Source organism: Conger conger, chromosome 3 (genome assembly GCF_963514075.1).
Source record: "Conger conger chromosome 3, fConCon1.1, whole genome shotgun sequence".
Taxonomy (NCBI): domain Eukaryota; kingdom Metazoa; phylum Chordata; class Actinopteri; order Anguilliformes; family Congridae; genus Conger; species Conger conger.
Window position 1 is genome coordinate 43722455 of NC_083762.1, and position 20785 is coordinate 43743239.

Genomic DNA, 20785 nt, shown 5'->3' on the forward strand with positions numbered 1-20785 from the left:
CGGCGCCTGCATGGCGTCTGTTCCTCTGAGACCTGTCTCCGGCCCCTAGCAGCGCCCTCACAACCACCTAGAAACGCCCTCTACCACCTAGCAAAACCTTAGCAACCACCAAGCAAATGCCTAACAACTCCTTAGAAACCACCTAGCAACACCCTAGCAACCACCATGCATCCCCTTAAAGGTAATAGCTGTATGAATTAATAGCATTAACAGTAGCAGCAGTAGATGCATGGCTCACTGATGCAAAGCTATTATACTCTGCATTTCCTTTAGGAAATGCACATATCTAGTTTATAATTTGTAATAACAGCATCCTGATTTATTAACCTCTAAATGCAATTTAGTTAATTTCATTCCTTAATGTAATTTCTGTAAATTGTTTATTTTTTTTATTTTTTTCCCCTGGGAAAAATAAAAGTTTTTATTTCTGTTTAACTAGGTTAGGAATTGGTGATGACAAGATGAGGGTTAGTTATGTGAGATCATAGGAGTGAAATAGTGTTTCAAAGCACTGCAAGTTGCTCTGGCTATAGTGTATGCTAATGCAATTCATGTAACAGCCTAAAATGTCAGAATATTACAGCAGGGAAACAATACACTATTTTACTGCCAGAACGTCCAACGCCCAACGTAAAGTAAAATGCCTGACTGATTTGCAAACGTGAAGCCTAGTTTAAACGAACAGGAATGAGGCAGAGAGGCAAACAATCTATCTGAACAGCTACCTATGATTAAGTTAACAATTACGTTACCAGCGATGGAGAAAGCTAACTTGGTATGTCAGTTAGCAAGGTTGCTAGCTCACTTGTTTACAACAAGCTGTCAACGTACTGGGTGTTCTTTTAATACATGCCAATGGACTCAAACGCAGGTGCCTTTCAATGACCTTTTTATTTTCACATTCTTATGAGGACATTGCCTTGTCCTTATAAGGTAGGCTACTCGCCTCACCCATTCAACTGATAAGACTCCTCTCTACAACCACCGCATTAGTTCTCGTCATCATAGTCGTAATAGCATTGAGCACGTGATTAGGTACCGCCTGATTGTGACGTATTTTAGCGGTGCCTGTAAATTACGTGACCTTCTATGCGCTCGAAGATTTGTATTTCTGGCTGTTGAGAGTAGCTGAAGTAGCCGGCTATAAAGTTTAAAAAGACAACCTCATTAGCTAAAAAGGTAAGCTTGATTATTTTTATTATTTCAACCATCAGCGTCAAGTATTTCTTTAACTTCCATTTTTGTCATTCAAGACCGTTAGCTCAGCTACCATGTCAAGATGATGGTGCTTAGCTTGCTAGCCAGTATTCGCCGGTGCTGACTTGATAGTGGCGGCATGTCGTTGTCAGGGAAAAGCTAGCGAAAAGCTTGTAATTTGTTTAGCCGTATGGCCAATTGTTACATCAAATTAGCTTGCGATAATAATAACGTTACAGTAACGTTATATTAACGACGTGTGGCTCGCAATCTTAGATAGCGAGCCGAAGATGGACAGATTAACTCGTGAACAATTCCTAGACATTTGATCCAAATCCAAATCCACCTGCCATAGGAGTTAAACACAAATGGTTTAAGGGAGGAAACAGATATTTGTGTAGCCAATGTTAAGGACATACTCGATCTAGATAATGCTCGATCGCATGTGATTGAATTTAACCTCACAGTATCAAGTAATTCAACGTTGTAACGTTAGCTACCAAGTTAGCTACGGTTGATATAAAAAATACTGGTTGCCATTAAATTCTGCTATAATGTTAGTTCCTAGACTGCCACACAAGCTTACTGCCCAGATAAATATTATTTCAGCATTTATGATCGATATTGTAATTTAAAGATGACATTTATGACGTTAGCAAGTCGGCGTACTGATCTCTGTAGGCAGACGGGGCCGTCTTACACAGTCGAGACTGTCCTTGCATGACCTTAGTTCTGGCAGCCGGCATCGCGTCCACGTGAAGCGATAGTGACGATGCTACTGACGAGCTAGCTGCTTAGCTAACGTTTTGTGCGTTTTATTTTTCTTTCAAAAAGCTTTATCGAGTGAATTATCCTAACGTTACCTGTCTCGTTTTAGCTAGGCTACGCAAGGTAACGTGCGACCATTCTGTAATTCCATATTTAAGTTTCCTACGTGGCCATTGTCCATGGGTTATACCCACTTCCGATGAAGGAATGCAGTAGTTTTGCGGGCTATTTTCTATTTTTTGTGTAAGTTAATACTTACTTCAGACAAATGAACAATTTTGAAATTAACATTTCCAGGGAAAATGGGTGACATTGCGAAAGGAAAGAAGGCGTTTGTCCAGAAGTGTGCACAGTGTCACACAGTCGAGGAAGGAGGAAAGCACAAAGTTGGTCCAAACCTTTGGGGTCTGTTCGGACGCAAGACGGGCCAGGCTGAAGGCTTTTCCTATACCGATGCCAACAAGAGCAAAGGTAACTTCCTTTTCTTGGTCGACCCCATTATGTATAAGTTCGCTTTTTATTCGTGAATCAAATATAAGTGCTAATGAGTTGATCTTGTTTTTTTTTTTGTTTTTTTTCTAGGTATTGTATGGGGAGACGCCACACTTATGGAGTACTTGGAAAACCCCAAAAAATACATTCCTGGAACAAAGATGATCTTTGCCGGCATCAAGAAGAAGGGGGAGCGTGCTGATCTAATTGCATATTTAAAGTCTGCAACATCTTAGATTCTGCTCATCCTAATTTAACTTATCTGTAAAGTAAACTTATATGTTGTTATTGTAAAATAATTTTAAGAAGTAATCTACAGAAAAAGGTTTTGATAAATTTAAGAAGACTTGGAGGAAAAAAGAAAAAGGAAAAAAAAAACGATGTCAAGCCTTGCATCTGTCTAAATGAAGAGCAAACCTAATTTCACAGATTCCAGTAACTTGCACTTGAAACTTGGTTAATGCAATGATATTTGAACAGTTAGGGTGGTTATTGCAGGTCCTGGGTTGTCTCCCATGTTGAATGAGTAAGTGTATCCCCTGGTTTCACAGGTGTATTAGAAATTGGTATCTGTTGGTGGTTAAGTATTCCCGAAGGCACTCGTTGAAGAAGGCCAAAGCGCTGCTTGTAGTGTATGAAGGAATCTTATCATTAAAATTGATTAAAACTGTAATTGTTTATTTAATTTTTGTATGTTCATACATAACTGACTAGACAAGCTAACAATATCCATGTAGTTTCCCAGGAATTACATCTGTGGTAATTAATACTGCAGTTGGGTGACTTGAAATGGCCAAAGTGTTTTAAGGTGTCATTGCCAATGGAATATATGGCTAAACATCTTTAATTGCACCAATAGAAATGTATAATCTTCTACTTGTTCCTTTATTTATTTTTGTGCATGAATGTGTGATATATAAAATGATAATGCTAAAAATTCGGAATATGTCGTTAACACGTGCAGTACATACATTAAATTGTTAGGGGAGGGCAGCTGGGGTTTCCCAAGGCTTAATCCGTGTTTATCCTATTTACCCACAACGCTTCTGCCCTCTCTTGATTTGGGCTGCACGATATATCATATAGACTATCGTCATTGAGGTATGAACATGGGCCATACACGCATCGCAAAAGACTGACTGAACTGCGATTAATAGTATTTATTTGAATGTGATGTTCTGAAAATCATTGCATTGTTTGGGGTTTATGTTAGCAGGGTACATTAAGCAGAACTCATATCGTCATCGCAATATTCAACAACGTTATCGCATATTTTCTATATATTCTGCAGCCCTAATCTTGATTGATATAATGTTTCCCTGACATTATTGTTATCAGTGACTAATAATACGTGCGACGGAGTATCAAAACGAAAGTGAAACGACAAAAGCAAAGTCTATTCCGTGTACGTGACATGTACATGCACCACTACCCATTCATGGCCCACGTGTCTCTTCCATCAAGGTATCATCAATAGGAGTGGAGTAAAATGCATGTATATGTAAATTGATTTAAATGAAGAAATGTGGCCTTGTAATTTGTAAGTTTTGCCATGTTCCCAAATAAGCTCGAATAAACCAAGCCAGACGACGATGAAGCAGACAATTATAATGTGACATACGGCACATGACATTTTAGAATGTTTTTTCAAAACGAATATCTTAATTGTGGCGAATAGCTCCCCCTGGTGGGAAAATGTAGCCTATACTTAACAACTCATTTTTGCAACAATTGCCAAAATGCCCTATTTATGAAGTAGTCCCCTAAACGATTAGAACAGCAAGGTCAATTATTTTGTTTTTGCAATACACTGAATACATTTGGGGTTCAAATAAAAAGATGAACACAAGACAAGAGTTCAGAATTTCAGCTTGTATTTCCTTAAAATTATTTCACTTTTATTTCCTGGTATTTAAGTTACATCTAGATGTGTTAAATGGTAAATGGTGGGCATTTATGTAGCACCTTTATCCAAAGCGCTGTACAATTGATGCTTCTCATTCACCCATTCATACTCACACTCACACTCACACACTAACGGCGATTAGCTGCCATGCAAGGCGCCGACCAGCTCGTCAGGAGCATTTGGGGGTTAGGTGTCTTGCTCAGGGACACTTCGGCACAGCCCGGGCGGGGGATCGAACCGGCAACCCTCCAACTGCCAGACAACTGCTCTTACTGCCTGAGCCATGTCACCCCCTACTTCTTAACATTGCACCTTTGGTATCAGCCCACCCAATTTTTAGGTGAGCAAAAGTATTGGAACAGAGAGTATTAGTTGTTTGTTTCAGGGTTTTTTTTCCATCCAATGTGCTCTTCAGAAGATGAAATGCAATACTCAGTTGGGTTAAGGTCTGGTGATTGACTTGGCCAGTCTTAAACTCAAATTCTCCAAAATTAAGTCCTTTGTTGTGTTGGCAGTGTATTTTGGGTCATTGTCTTGCTGCATGATGAAGTTCCTCCCAATTAGTTAGGACGCATTTCTTTGTGAGTTGACAGACAGAATGTTTTTGTAGACTTTTAAATTCATCCTAATGCTACCATCATGAGTTACATCATCAATAAAGATTAATGAGCCCTCTCCAGAAGTAGTTTTTTTTTTGTGTGGAAAGGAATTTCGAACTCCGAGAATGCAATTGATAGCTATACACATAGAAGGATGCAGACAAATTTGCGACACCTATCAGTCAGACCATCACATACTGGCCATCGTGCTGTGACTGAATTAGCATGTCTGTAGCTCCTGATCTCTCACTCCTGGCCGCTATTCTACCATTGTACCAACTGATTATAATACTGATAACGTCCAGGGAATGTGTGGCCAGCAGACATATTGGCAGCAGAGTCAGATTTCTTAAAGACTTTTGGAAATTGGAAAAGCTATTCAGAAAGAAACTGGAAAATCTGGGTCCAGGTTGCATATTTGGCCATAATGTTGGTATTTTTTCCCAAAAAAGAAAGGTTATGAAAGGAGACTGCATGGACCACAACTAAAACAAAGTTGATCACAGGACTCTTTCATTAAAATTGGAAAAGCTATTCAGAAAAAACAGAAAAACGTGGGCCCTGGTTGCATATTTGGCCATAATGTTGGGGTTTTGTTCCCAAAAAGAAAGGTTGCGAAAGGTGACTATATACAGTGGGGTGCAAAAAGTTGGGCATCCCTGGTTTAAATGTCTGTTACAATGAATCTGTACATGATCGAAAGCATACCTGAACTCTAAATGGTACAGAGTTAAACATGAGACCTTTCTGCAAATTTGAACACAAAATTGCTTTTAATTTGAATTTTTTACAAAAGGAAAGGGGCCCTGTGCAAAAGTTTTGGAACCCTTTTGGATTATTCTTTGTTACTTTTAAGATTATTACTAAGGCCCAGACCCACATGATTTACTTAGTGCTTCAATGAGTCAGATGAGTACCAACCATGGGTTCCTCTTAACAGTTGTCCAATGATTTCAGAATGAAGATGGTTTGTTTCCACCAAGGAGAAAGCCACAAAAACTCTCTCAATGTTTCAAACTACCAGTTTCCACTGTCATAATAATTAGAAATTGGAAGATAAATGGAACAGTTGAAGTCAAGGCAAGGTCTGGAAGACCAAGAAATATTTCAGATAGAATGGCCCGAGACCTGGTGAGAAATGATTAGAAGAACCCACACATCACTGCAAAACATCTGCAAAAAAGAGTAGCAAACACAGGTCTAGCTGTTCACAGGACAAAAGTACAAGATAATTTAAACAACAAAGACCTGCATGGCAGAGTTGCCAGAAAATATGAACTCAAAACAAGATTCATTATCTGAATTATATGCAAAAGAAAGGCTGAATCCTTTTGGAACAATGAAACCAAATAAGGTATGTTTGGAGATAAAAGAGTATAGAGAATAACACCTTGCCAACTGTGAAGCATAGAGGTGGATCAATACATTACATTACATTACATTACATGTCATTTAGTGATGTGGGGTCAAGGGCCTTGCTCATGGGCCCAACAGCTGTGTGAATCTTATTGTGGCTACACCGGGGATTGAGCCACCACCCTTGCGCGTCCCAGTCTTTTACCTTAATCACTACACTACAGGCTAAAAGTTACACTACTGGATCCATTATGTTTTGGGGTTGTGTGGCAGCTGGGGGCACAAGAAATATTGTGCAAGTGGAAGGAAGAATGGATTCTACCAAATATCAAGAAATTCTAGAGGCTAATGTTCAAAGGTCAGTCGAGACATTGAAGTTGAAAAGAGGCTTAGTATACCAGCAAAACAATGATCCAAAGCATACCTTGAAATCAACCAAGTATCTCCAGGAAAGACAGATGAAGGTTTTGGAATGGCCACCACAGACCCCAGACTTGAATATTCTTGAAAGTCTGTGGAGAGATCTCAAACGTACCATACAGGCCAAAGAATATTTCTGAGCTAGAGGTGTTCTGCCACGAAAAATTCCAAAAGTGAAAATTGAAAGACTCTTAGCGGTTATAGTTGCCCGACTTACACACTACTCAGAGATGGGGACTCGCGTTGCACTTGAGTCGCACATACACGAACTCCAGACTCCAAAAACGACTTGAGACTCGACTCGGACTCATCAATAAGGACTCGTGAACAACAAGAGTCTGCCAAATGGCATCGTGAAAATGACGCAGTGAATAATGTCACAGCCAATTATTATTTTTCAATTGCTTATAGAAATATATTCCTTAGTTAAAACACACCCAACGTCGTTTTACATGCCACACCGTGCACCTTTTAGCTGCAGCTATAGAAACACCCTACGCTGTATTTCTTGCATAGCTTGCGAAGATTACAGTTCTGCATGTTGTTCCGCCTTTGAGTTTAAATAATTCAGGCTCATCGAGCCAAACAAAATGATTGCAACTAGCAAAATGTGGAGAATTAAAACATACGATGCAGGAGCAACCACGTCAAATTTCAACAGACATTTGAAAACTCATACGGAAAGGTAAATCAGTTTACCAGCACCGAAGCTGATCCCTCTGTTCACTGTTGTGTAACTTGGGTAAACTGTTGTGTTGGCCAAATGACGCATTTCAGACTCAGTATAATTTTCGTGTCACTGTTTAATAAGCATAACAGAAGTGCATATTTTCTTATTTTGTTGACTGCCAAGTTGCAGTCAATGTTGTCTTGCATTTCAAATGACATTACATTAATGGCATTTGACAGACACTCTTATCCAGAGCGACAGTTGATTTTAGACTAAGCAGGACACAATCCTCTCCTGGAGCAATGTAGGGTTAGGGGCCTTGCTCAAGGTCCCAAAGGCTGTGCAGATCTTATTGTGGCTACCCCTGGAATCAAGGTACCAGTCATGTACCTTAACCACTATGCAACAGACCGCCATATGGTTGATCTTGAAAAGCTATTCAAGCTAGAGAACGACCGTAAGGTACAGTAAAGTTAAAACGAACTTCTACAGGTTGGCTTGAAAAGCCCCGTACATTTTCATTGTCAACATTCACATTCATGTGATTTTGATCTGGAGCTTGATCAAGGCTTGCACTATTTTAAAAACCTTTCAGTTTGCTCTTTAAAATCGATATGCAAGCAGGACAGCAAGTCCTTTTGAATGTCTTGTTAGGTGACGTTATGTACTAGTTGTACTAGTACTAGTCATAAAAATATGAGCTGTATTTGTTTGTAATTGACGTTAATATTAAAAGCTAGAGTTTGGCATGTACTGTAGATGCAGATTTAGAATTTTACTATGCAACAGTGCAGTGTTTTTCAACCTTGGGGTCGCAAATGGAATTCAAATGGGGTTGCCTGAAATGTGTAGTAATTGATTAAAAACATTTTTTTTTTTTTTATCAAGCCTTGTAGCTTGCCTAACTCTACATGTATTTCCTGATCAGGGAAAATAATTGTCACTTTGTGCACTAATCTGGCTACTCTGTATTTGCAACACAGTATAACAAACATGATCAAGAACTAATTCTAGAAAAAAAAAAAGTCTCTGGGGTCGCCAGAAATTTGTGATGTCAAAATAGGGTCACGAGCCAAAAAAGGTTGGGAACCACTGCAATAGTGCAATGGCATTCCTCAGGATTCAAGGTTTTCCTATAGCATAATGCAGATGTAGTCCCAAAAATCATAGCTCCCGATATCTTGCATAAACAATATCTAGCCTCATTAGATTTTTAAAATTGATTGAAGTAAATGCTTAACAGATACCTTTCATTTTAAAATTAAAAAGTGAGAGTACATGAACATGATTCAAATTTCAACACTTGTAAATTTGTTTACAAATTATGTTATAATTATTACTCTTGAGTCGCAGCAGATTAAGCCTAGTGCTAGACTAAATTCAATTGGAGATTATCCATACAAAACTGCATTTAGTCCAGGATTAAGATTAATCTGTTCATGTAACTGGCCCCTATTCTGTTAAAGACCATCATCTTATATTACAGCCTATGTCACATGAGTCACACAGAGTTCTTAAAAAATAGAATGGCTATTTATTTTATCTTATTTATTGATATATCAATTACCTACCACACCAGACCTGAGGTTACACTTTGTTGAAGTTTGATTAAAATGCTTTTATTGAAACTGAATGTTTAGAATAATGATGTTTTTATTAAAACAGTGTGTCTGTTCAAACATATTGAGCTGTACAAGAGTTTTTTGTGTACCCGAGTACACAAAGTGCAAGAAGCTCATTTATTCAGGTGTTTAAAAGGCCATGATGCTGGTTTCTGATTGCGGGCCTAGTAGCGTGCGTCTTCACAAGGGAAATGTTTTTGTTTGGTGATTGCAGGACGGGCGGCCTGACATTGCAGTGATGGGGGCTCAAGACAGCTCAGCTGTCATAGAGTGACAGAAAATATTAAGGCGGGTTAAGAGAGACAATGCGATATTTGTATGACAGATGATTGGTTAGCTATATTGCATAAAGGCTAGGACATTTCTTACTGTTACTTTGGAATTCTCTGATCTCTTGAAGCTTCTTGCACGGAGCACACAGATTCCCCAGATTAATCTGTTTTTCTTTAAACTAAAGATTTAGTTTGAACAACTTTGACTCTTGAGTGCTTTTTCAACATCACTGCTGCGAACAACTTCACCCACCTAAAAGGGACAAGTAGGAACAGCGACAAATATTTCCTCAACAACTTCTGGTTTCCATATCTTCAATCAGCATAGGAATGAATTGCTATAGCCATACTGTTGCTTAGGCTGCACCATTCTGGAGACTTGAGACTTGACTCTAGCTCAGAGACTTGAGACTTTCTAGCATGAAAAATAAAATAGGACATATCCTGAATGAAAGAAATTCCAACCTTTTCTTGAAAGAAAAAGGTTGTAAAAAAATGATTACATGGCCAGGTATAGAAGTAAAAAAAAAAAAGAAAAAAAAAGAAAAGTGATACCAGGACTCTCAATCTAAATAAAAAACCATCATTGAGGAAAAAACGAAAAAAGATTGTTCTTTTCAAAAATATCAAATGAAGCAAACATGCCATACCTAAATATTACTGTACCTCAGAGCCATTGAGGAAATGTTACCTTTCAGTCGAACATTCTGTCTTTGGAACTGCATGTCCCTATTACAAAATATACAGAAATATATATATGCTATATATAAATGTATATCAGCCAAGTTCATATATCTTTAACTGTACAGGTGTTCTTTCATAGGCGTTCTTTTATAATAATATAAGTGAATGATTAAAGTGATTTGTTATGTTAATACAAAGAACAGAAGTTATCAAGTTTCCACGTTTTATAGTTATCATGCACTTGTTCGACGGTCTCTAAATCATTGACCGCTTCCATAAGCAATCTGATATTTGCCGTGCGTCTAGTGGTAGTGTTTTCCTGTGTAGCCAACAAGCCGCCACTTCTTTCGTGTCCATAACAGGAATCTGAAGAACACTTTATTGAAATTTACCCTCGCCCAATATCTGAATATCGAATATCAATCTAACATAACCTCGGTCCAAACTGTTGTTTTCCTTGCCCTCATAATATGGTTAACTTCTACGTCGTTAAACTATCAGAGGCTGTGGTCAAAACCACATACTAAGCTTACTACTCGTACTAGCCTATTTAAATGAAAATCAGTCTGAAATTTAGTTCGATTAGTATGCGGTTTCGAACACAGACAAAGTTTAACCACATACATTCTGTCAGATAAAAATGTATGCTACAATCGGCTTTCATTGATATTCCAGGAGCCAAAACAGTTTTATTTTAAAAGGTATTCTTCATGCCATGCATAGCAATATCTGACATAACGTGGCTTACACAACCCCTCTAAACATGTAGCAACGAATTTAACCAAATTAACAGCTTGTTAAAATTCTGAAATTGCCATTGTGGTTGGAGCGAAAACTAACATACTGAGGGGCCCCCCAAGACCGAGGTTGGGAACCACTGTCACAGACCGTAAAACTATTCTAGAGACCACCATGAATCACCGGCAGAGGCCAGTGTAATCTGCACCCTCAAAGAAAGGCCCAGAATGGATTATCCGATTTCACGATTGACACAATCTCCGGGGTAATTTACGTTTATATAGCAACCATAACAACATATTTAGGCTATTTATGTGAATACGCGCGACCATTAGTATTAGGACTCATTGTTGATTTATTGGTGCTGATTTTATGATGCTGTAAACTATTTTGAATGTTTATTGTGGTTATCAAATTATTTTTTAAACCATACATAAAATATCCAACACACCATAGATGGGCAAGTTCATCACAACAGAAGAATGACAAAATGAACGGGTACAGGCTACTCCACGATGTTACCCTGCTGGAAAACGATGCATTATCAATCATAACACACACACACACACACACACACACACACACACACACACACACGTTATTTTTTCTTCTAACGCTTATTATATGGTCTCTGCAGAGCTAATGTATCTCCTTACATTACTGTGCACGAATTATTCAATTTCTGTAAATACACACCAACAAAACCGTTTTATTCCTCCCTGCTCTAACACTAATCGCAACAGCGAACTAGAATGACAATTTCTATAAATCCAGAACTGTCCAGTAAACTGCGAATGAATGTTGAAATGACGAAGGCGAGCGTGTGAAAAGCTAATTTACAATGACAGCCAACGTCACTAGTGCTCTAGGGAGGACTCACTCTCGCTACCTCACTGGTCCAGCTCAGCTGCGCAGTAACAGTAGCTACACGAAGCAGCGCAACTTCCAGATGAGCACTGGACTGTCAATTGCTCAAACACCAAAGATTGGATTTGAGAATCAACAAAGTACGTGGAGTGGAGAAGATGGAAATTCCAACGGTTACGTTGCTTTTCTGTAGAATTACACAATTATACGGTACAAATATATTATAATTGCATGGCTTCGAGATTAGAAAGTGATATCTAAATGGATTGTTTGAATGTTTTTTCCTATGAATCAATTCCAATATTCTGTTATTCTCCTGTTTTCCATTTTAAATGTTCATTTACCGTGCGAGCACAATAGTTTGGTTCGTCGGGGGGAGTCGAAATTGCAGACATGGCAGTTCCAAGTATGGACTTTTCTGATGTAGAAAGTTTTCTTGACAAACATCCTGATCTATTTGAAGACTATCTCAACAGGAAAGGAAAACACAGCATGGTGGAGAAATGGCTCAAGAGTCACCAGGCAAACAAAACAGTGAATGCCGCCGCGGATCCGGTCAAGTCCCATGGCAGCAAAGATAGCTGGGCGAGTAAGGGTGATGGTTTGCAGAGACGAGCCTCGCAGAAAGAACTGAGGAAAACTTTTGCCAGATCCAAGGCAATTAACGCGAACAGGACGTATGATGAACATGTAAATTCCAGGGCACAGGAGCCTTTGACAAGTATGAGGAGAAGGGCTTTGTTGCGGAAAGCCAGCTCCCTTCCACCAACTACTGCTCACATTTTAAGCGCTCTCCTGGAATCCAGAGTTAACATACCACAGTACCCATCGACAGCCGTAGATTTCAAATATTATCTTAAAGAACACAATGAAAGGGAGTTTTTCCTGGAGCTAGTCAAAGACATATCGAACGACTTGGATTTAACTAGCCTCAGCTACAAAATTCTCGTGTTTGTTTGTATTATGGTGGACGCAGACCGCTGTTCGTTGTTTTTAGTGGAGGGCACAGCGAACAAGAAGACTTTGGTGTCAAAATTCTTTGATGTTCACGCGGGCACTACAGTATTGCCTTCTTTGAGTAACTCGGATGAGGTACAGGTGCCATGGGGAAAAGGAATTATTGGATACGTTGCTGAACACGGAGAGACTGTTAATATCCCAGACGCTTATCAGGTATGTTTGGTTATATAACGCTTTCCGCAATCATACAGCGATGGGAAGTGCAATTTTCATTACTACTGTTACCAATGCATTTTATGAAACATCTGCTCATTGTAGTAATACTTTTTAAAACGAATCTTGTTGATAATGATTGTGTTGATAATCATACTTGTAATTATATTATTCTTCTTATTCTTCTTATTATTACTACAATTATTATGTTGTTGATGTGCCTGTTACTATTCTACAGTTAGACGCACCTGTAAGAAGGAGTCTATTATCAAAATCTTAAATGAAACAAAGATAAATGTGTTTAAAGAGTTGGTAACCCAAAAGTGAGAAAAGTGGGCTGTGTAGATACAGTGTGTCATATAGGTTGTTCTCTCCAATGAAACTACACTTTGCAGGCCACAGAATTCAGTTTACGGAATTTTTCGTAGGCTATAATAGCTAAGATGCATGAAACCAGCATTCAATGATCTGTTTACAGAAGACGAGAACGTTTATTTCCGTTCAATAGGCTGCCTAATTAGCAAACCACTCAATATTTGGATTGCAATACATTGTAAACGGCGGGCGTAGCATTTTTACTACGCTATTGGATGTAATATTATTTCGTGAAAGTTCCTTTGTGTGAAGATGACCAGTAGGCTTAAGGTGTATCGTGTGTCGCCATCTAGGTAAATTAATTGCGGCTCTCTGTTGCGTCTTCCAATAGCTCAGTTATATTTAGACAAATATTTGTGAATGTTCGATCTTGTAACCCCTGTACATTCGCATACACGTCTGCTACACGTCCGAATATGGGGGTGACTTGTGGATTTATTCAGACATGTAACACGTGTTTCTAACAAAATGTCTAAAGATTAAATAACGGAGGACTATAACATTGACTAGATGCATTTTTGGTGTTTGGGAGGAATATACACCCATTACTACAGTTCTGATTCTCCCATTATTCGATATTTAATGGGGTTTTGAACACAATAAGGAAATACAATTACATATATTTTAAAAGTAATCAAACCAATTTTACTGCGTTTTATTTATTTAATATTTCTATATCGTTCATGTAGAATAATTATTTTACTCCTGACATGTATATGTTTTCCATATGCAAAAACAAGTCTGTCATGAGATTGCCCTTAAGGCCTGCAAATATCACCTTTCTGCATTCTAGTTAATTTTGCTTTCACTGTCCCAAACATAATGTATTGCAATATAATTCACAGTTTGCCATTATATTAGATTCAGGCATTGTGGAATTGTTATTGATCATGTGAAAACACCATACTGATCAATTCACTAAATAAATGTCTGCTTTCATCTAAGACAAAAAAATAGCGGTCCACATTATGTTTCTCCAGCAGACATCTGATAATGTACATGAGGACTCAGAAATGACTTGTTTTATATTGCATGGTTCACCCCCCAGGAATCTCAATATATCATGGAGGTAACTAATGAATTAAACCACTAATCCAGTCTCTCCATAACCCAAATTGGATGATGCACAGGAATCATTTGGTGCCATAACACCCCATCTGCTGCTCTGTAAGCACTAGCGTACTTGTTAAATAATTAGAGGGCCAGGATAATATTTTCCAGGTTTACATCCAGGTTATATTATTTACACTACAAGCATAGTAATGAGGGGTTCTGGAACAACTATATAATGGACATGTGCCACCCCCTTCTAAATTACGTTTGCCTACACTTCAGTTAATTCTTCAGGTGTGCTTTCAATATGGAATCAAAATGACAGAAGGTTATGCTAACAAATTGCACTTTCTTCAACATAATTTAAACTAGATGATACACCAATTTACTGAGTCATTTTGAATATAATTAATTCATTAATTAATTCATAATCAGCAAAAGTTGAACTTAAAGAAGCAGAACTTAAGATCACATTCCCAAAACTTCTAATGTCTTAAAAACGCACATTAATGGAAATGGTTTCTGATAGGTTTGGATAGGTTTAAATTGACTTAGGTAATTGTATTAGGCTAATTGATTTGTCCTCTATCATTACAAGGGATTTAACATGGCACACACAAAACACTTCAGTACTTCAACACATGACTAGTCCCAGGATGTCGTGTAAAAAATAAATAAAATTACTTGAGTAGTGATGTTTCAGGAAACACCTGTAAAATGATAAATCTATAAGAGATACTACCAGATATGCATTGGGAAACTCACCCCAGAATGTTAGATCTCCAGGAACAGGGCTGGGCAGCACCCTACAGCCTCCTGCAGTACAGTGTCACAGTGTACAGGAGAGTTGGTTTCTACATGAGAACAGTGATAGTGATTTACACTTATGAATGTTTGCTTATTTTGGTTTACTTTGGAGACTGAAAATCAATTCAGTTATTCAGTTTACACTGCCCTAGCATCATAGAGCCAGTTGCCATACCATAATATCCCCTGCTCCAGTCAGATGGCTGAATTTAAGCAGGTGCGGGCCTGGTTAGTGCTTGGATGGGATATCTGGGAAAAGTAAGTTGCTGTTGGAAGTGTTGGAAGTTGGTGGGGCAGTGCTCTTTCCTCAGGACAGAATGAGAACATGGCAGTGATGGGGACACTGTGCTGTAGGAGACCTTTTTCTAGGCATTGCCTGCACTGTGTATTCCATATTTGTTTTGTTGAGAACTTAATCAAATGTTCACACCATGCCTATTTGTAATGTAAATGGAAGGATCTTTAATATGATTACTATGGTGTGGCATTAAAGAAATGACCTCCTACAGCACTGTTTTAACAACTGTACAGGGCCTGTGGATTTTAATGAGAATGATGATCAGTGTCGCTGAGCTTTGTAAGAGGAGACTGCAGAAGGATATAGGCCTAGCTGTTGGTATCTTATGCAATATTCACCTATTTGAATCAAACAGCACTTTATCTGGCATGTTCAAATGTCCCAAAATATTCATTTGTGGCGGCACGGATGGTGCAGTGGGTAGCACTGCCACCTCACAGCAAGGAGGTCCTGGGTTCGAATCCCCGTCGGCCGGGGCCTCTCTGTTCGGAGTTTGCATGTTCTCCCCATGTTTGCGTGGGTTTCCTCCATGTACTCTGGTTTCCTCCCACAGTCCAAATACATGCAGGTTAGGCTGATTGGAGAGTCTAAATTGCCCATAGGTATGAGTGTGTGAATGAATGGTGTGTGTGCCCTGCGATGGACTGGTGACCTGTCCAGGGTGTATTCCTGCCTTTCACCCAATTTATGCTGGGATAGGCTCCAGCCACCTGTGACCCTGTTCAGGATAAGCGTGTTAGGATAATGAATGAATGAATGAATATTCATTTGTGGATAGAGCAACATGATGCATGAAGTGTTGCGTTGCGGAAACCTGAACTGCTAAAGAATCAGCTCAGTAGAACTTTGAGTTACACAACTCAACACTGGCAGGTTGATTGATTTCTCCACCTTGCTATAAACATCTATTTTCGACAGCATGTTCCAGTAACACGCTTGCAGAGAAGTACAATATCCAGCTATGACTTGCCATTTGTTTAAAATGACTGGTATTTTTTAAAACTGAGACTTTTTTTGGGCAAAGGTATTATGTTTGTGATGCCCTTTGGACCATTAGCTGATGCTGGTCTGCTATGGACCCACCAGCTGGATGTTCTCTCTCGGTTGCAGGACCGTCGCTTCAGCGATGAGATTGACAAGCTGACCGGCTACAAGACCAAGTCGCTGCTTTGCATGCCTATTCGGAACAGCGACGGGGAGATCATTGGTGTTGCTCAGGCAATCAACAAAGACCCTGGGGGTACACTGTTCACCGAGGATGATGAAAAGGTAAGAGCTTAACCTGAAGCTTAAATTAGTGATCCTGGGAACTGCCGATTGGTTCATCCTGTTCTAGTACTGAATCCAGACCATGCCACTGCTCTCTGCTGAAGCTACACATGAGCTGTCTGGCTGTTGTACCTTCCAGCACTGATGAGACAAAAATGTATTTTTTGTTTTTTTGTGCACCTGGTCATTTTTGTTTCTGCACTTGGTTTGTCAACACGTGAGCTCAAAAAATCGTATTCAGTGAAGACTGAGATTGACAGTGCGCCGTTAACAATTCGATATGACAAAATTATTTACAGTAGTGTGCAAATATTTGGGCATCCCTGGTCAAAAAGCCTTTTGCAATTAAGTGAACAGAAGCAAACCTGACTTCTAAATGGTTCAATGTTAAACATGACACATTTTTTCAAATCTCTACAGATTTAAAATCTTTTAAAAGATTACTTTTTATAAAAATGTTTTACAGTTTCAAAATAATAAAAAATAGGAAAAAGGAACCCAGTTAGTTCATACTAACGCCTCCTTAGACAACAATAACAGCTTGTAAACGCTGCCAGCTACAAGTCTTTCAAGTCTCGCTTTGGGAATTTTTCCCCATTCTTTCTGGCAGAACACCTCTAGAAGTATTAGAAATATTCTTTGGCCTCCTTGCATGTATGGCATCTTTGAGATCTCTTTACAGATTTCCAGTAATATTCAAGTCTGGGGACTGTGGCGGCCATTCCAAAACCTTCATCCCTCTCCTTCCTGGTTGAAATAAACCACAGGTTAAGCAGGTTGGCTGATCAGTGTATTTTATTTCCATAGTGTAAACAGTGAATTGTCACAGCTGTGGAAGACTAAAGCCTGGCAATATAGCCTAGCTGTTGTAAACTCTTTCTCAAGTAACACGCACTATGCAACAGGTAAAATGAAAATGGTTTCACATTTGGCACTTTCAGCTATCAGCTCTGCCAACCACAGATTATGTGTACATATTATTACTTCTCTAGCAACTTTTCTTTCATGTATTTTTATGAAATGTATCTGTATTTATGTTACTGTGCTAGTTAGTTTGCTAAATCCATCATTAGTTTACTATTTTGACAAGCTGCTGCCTTCCAGGCTTCACTGAGAGAGTATACATTTGGCAAATCATAGGAGATGTAGCCTATAGCTCAAACCAAGTGATTATGTGGCCATGCTTCAAATCTTCTAATAAAGATCTAAATGTGATGTAAAGCCATAACAACAAAGCTTAATGCTGCGTTCATATCATATTAGAATGAACGAATTAGCACCTTCCGACTGGGAAAAACAGCTCACGTCAACCTCTGACATTAAACACGAGGCAAAAAACAAAACATGTAAACAAATCAGCTACATGTCATGCCACTTCTATAGCCTACCATGTTTGCAGGTGTAACATGAACTTGAACTCACCGTTATCGATCATTTTTTCGTAGGCGTGCCCTATACGTGTTTTATGGAATTCATATTAAACTCCACTTTTGCATTAATTAATTGGGATTACCAGAATGACCCATTCCCACATCACCCATTTTAATGTTGAATCCTATTGCATTTTTATGTGATATGAATAATTATAATTTCAAAATGGCATATTAAAATAATTTAGCCACTCTAAATAAAATAAATATCCATCCATCCATCCATTATCTGAACCCGCTTATCCTGAACAGGGTCGCAGGGGGGCTGGAGCCTATCCCAGCATACATTGGGCGAAAGGCAGGAATACACCCTGGACAGGTCGCCAGTCCATCGCAGGGCACACACACCATTCACTCACACACTCATACCTACGGGCAATTTAGACTCTCCAATCAGCCTAACGTGCATGTCTTTGGACTGTGGGAGGAAACCGGAGTACCCGGAGGAAACCCACGCAGACACGGGGAGAACATGCAAACTCCGCACAGAGAGGCCCCGGCCGACGGGGATTCGAACCCAGGACCTCCTTGCTGTGAGGCGGCAGTGCTACCCACTGCGCCATCCGTGCCGCCTGTTAAAATAAATATGATATTATATATATATTTTATTATATATTAATAAAATATGAATTCATTGAATAATAAAATAACAAAACACACTTTACAACTGTGCTTTTTCATTTCTGCCCGTAATACGATCAGCTGAGACCACTCGTGAAGTTTGTTCAGCTCCTACGAAAAAACTGACATCCGAAAACTATTCTGTTCTATTACTTAATATGTTATATTATTTAATGAAATACAAACAATTTGCTGTAACATTTAATTTAATTTTAATGTTTGGGAAAACTCCTACTCACACACTAATGCAGAAAAAAAAAATTAACCTCCTAAGACCTGGCGTACACATGCGTGGACTCCACATTTTGGGACATTTTTATTGTGTTCTATGGGAATTCAGACCGAGAGTCCACATATGTGGACATCATTTTTCTCAAAAACTACATCATGTCAAAAGATGATGCTTAGTTTTTATACTTATCAGGTCCCAATAAGCCCAAATTGCAAAGAGAAATTAAAAATGCATACCAAAAAAGAGTGCGGGTCTTAGGAGGTTAAATACATTTATGTAAAAAAACAAACTAGAATGCCTAAGACTGGCACAGATGTCAACATCAAGCCCTAGCATAATTGGAACTCCAACGTAAAGAATTACCAATCTATCCTAGTGGCTATCTGTAATCAGAGCCAATAATACTATTTTAGGAGGTAAGAGCAGTTGTCTGGCAATCCTGGGGTTGCCGGTTCAATCCCGCCCTGGGTGTGTTGAAGTGTCCCTGAGCAAGATGCCTAACCCCTTGCATGGCAGCCAATCGCCGGTGGTCTGAAAATCTGTTTTAAAACCGGTTACGTTTTGTTGACTTTGGTGCGGCATAGCAAAAAAAACAACAACTGCTGAATAAAACTCATTGTACCACTTTGGAAAATTTGGTGAAAATGTGGTAACCTTAACAGAATATTGATATTGCATTCAGATTCTGGTAGAAGAACGGGTTCACTTGGAATAATAATTTACCAGCATGTACATTATATTTGAGATGAATAAAATTCAGCAATTGATATACAGCAGATAGTATATTCTGATCATGCACAAATGGTCCGAGAACAGTGTTAACTTCTTTATAGTTTCATTTCAACACTTCTAAATCTAATCATGTGAGGGTTCAATGAATGTCCACCGGCAAAACCAATTGGTTTTCCTGTGATTTATCCAGTGGAGAATAAACCCTCAGTTAGGGGACTTGGTCTTCCATGCTTTTATTAAAACAAAGACAAATAGTATTTCATTAAACCCCACTGCAAGATAATTTGATGCAATGGAGTTTAATTGTTTTTCATAAAAATCAAGAAGGGACATTCCAGATTGGGTTAAGTTGTGTTTCCGCCCATGGCAGCTCCCTTTTAATTTTTCCAAATAACTAAATGCACCATATTAATATCTGAAAGCTGTGAACAATAGATATGTTTGGGCTCTCTATCAAAGAGGTTGCACCTTGAACACATCATCCCCACTTCACATTGAACATCTACACTCAAAACAGAGCTGATCACATCAAAATAATATATTGTTTGCAAATAAGGTTGATAAGATTGGAACTATGGCTAAGGAAGGACCTAAAGGGTGACACTCGATTGAAACAAAATACTGTTAAAATGCACAAATACGTTTAATGATGAAGCTCAATAGAAGCATACTTCAGCCAACTGCATAGGCTGGTGGAAGTACTGTTGTGTCTGCTGAAATGAATTTGGCTGAGTGTGGCTGACTGTATTGGCCGAGGCATAGCAGCGCTTTCAGCAAAAGCCAATAAAAGGTATCGAAGCCATCAAATCAAATCAATGTTTTCTCTGCTAGTGGCTAGAAGCTGCTGACCTCTGCTTTTCTCCTGTGAAGACTTACCCAGTATTTGTTTACTAATTGTTCTATAGGTGTTATTAGCAGGATGACATTTGCTACTTAATCAGTAAGTTGCTGAGCTACACAGATAGACCTTAATAGCTTTGTCCCCTGGGAGAAGGAAGGAGGACTCACACCTAAGTAGCTGTTATCTGGGCTCCACCCCTCATCTACAATTGGCTGGGCTCTGTTTGGATAGACCGTGGTCGCCTCTTGCCATTAGGTAGGGAGGAATTCAATACTCTGAATTGTGGGTCAGCTTCTCCCAAATCCATGAAGACCAACCATCTCCTCACATTAAAAGACTTCAGATATGATCTCTGCACTACCA

General features: G+C 38.9%; 2 protein-coding genes across 2 annotated transcripts in view; both read left to right on the plus strand.

Annotated features, from left to right (window-relative positions):
- Positions 1–1004: 1004 nt before the first annotated feature.
- Positions 1005–3130, plus strand: LOC133125285 (cytochrome c). The gene is made up of 3 exons (XM_061237084.1): positions 1005–1179; positions 2263–2436; positions 2548–3130. The coding sequence occupies exons 2-3, from the start codon at positions 2268–2270 to the stop codon at positions 2691–2693; spliced, it is 315 nt and encodes a 104-aa protein (XP_061093068.1). The 5' UTR covers positions 1005–1179; positions 2263–2267; the 3' UTR covers positions 2694–3130.
- An 8854-nt stretch (positions 3131–11984) lies between these two features.
- The window catches only part of pde11a (phosphodiesterase 11a), a 103103-nt gene continuing 94302 nt past the window's right edge, over positions 11985–20785 (plus strand). The window contains exons 1-2 of the mRNA XM_061235654.1: positions 11985–12764; positions 16408–16566. Coding sequence (XP_061091638.1) covers positions 11985–12764; positions 16408–16566 — 939 coding nt within the window. The remainder of the gene's footprint in view (positions 12765–16407; positions 16567–20785) is intronic.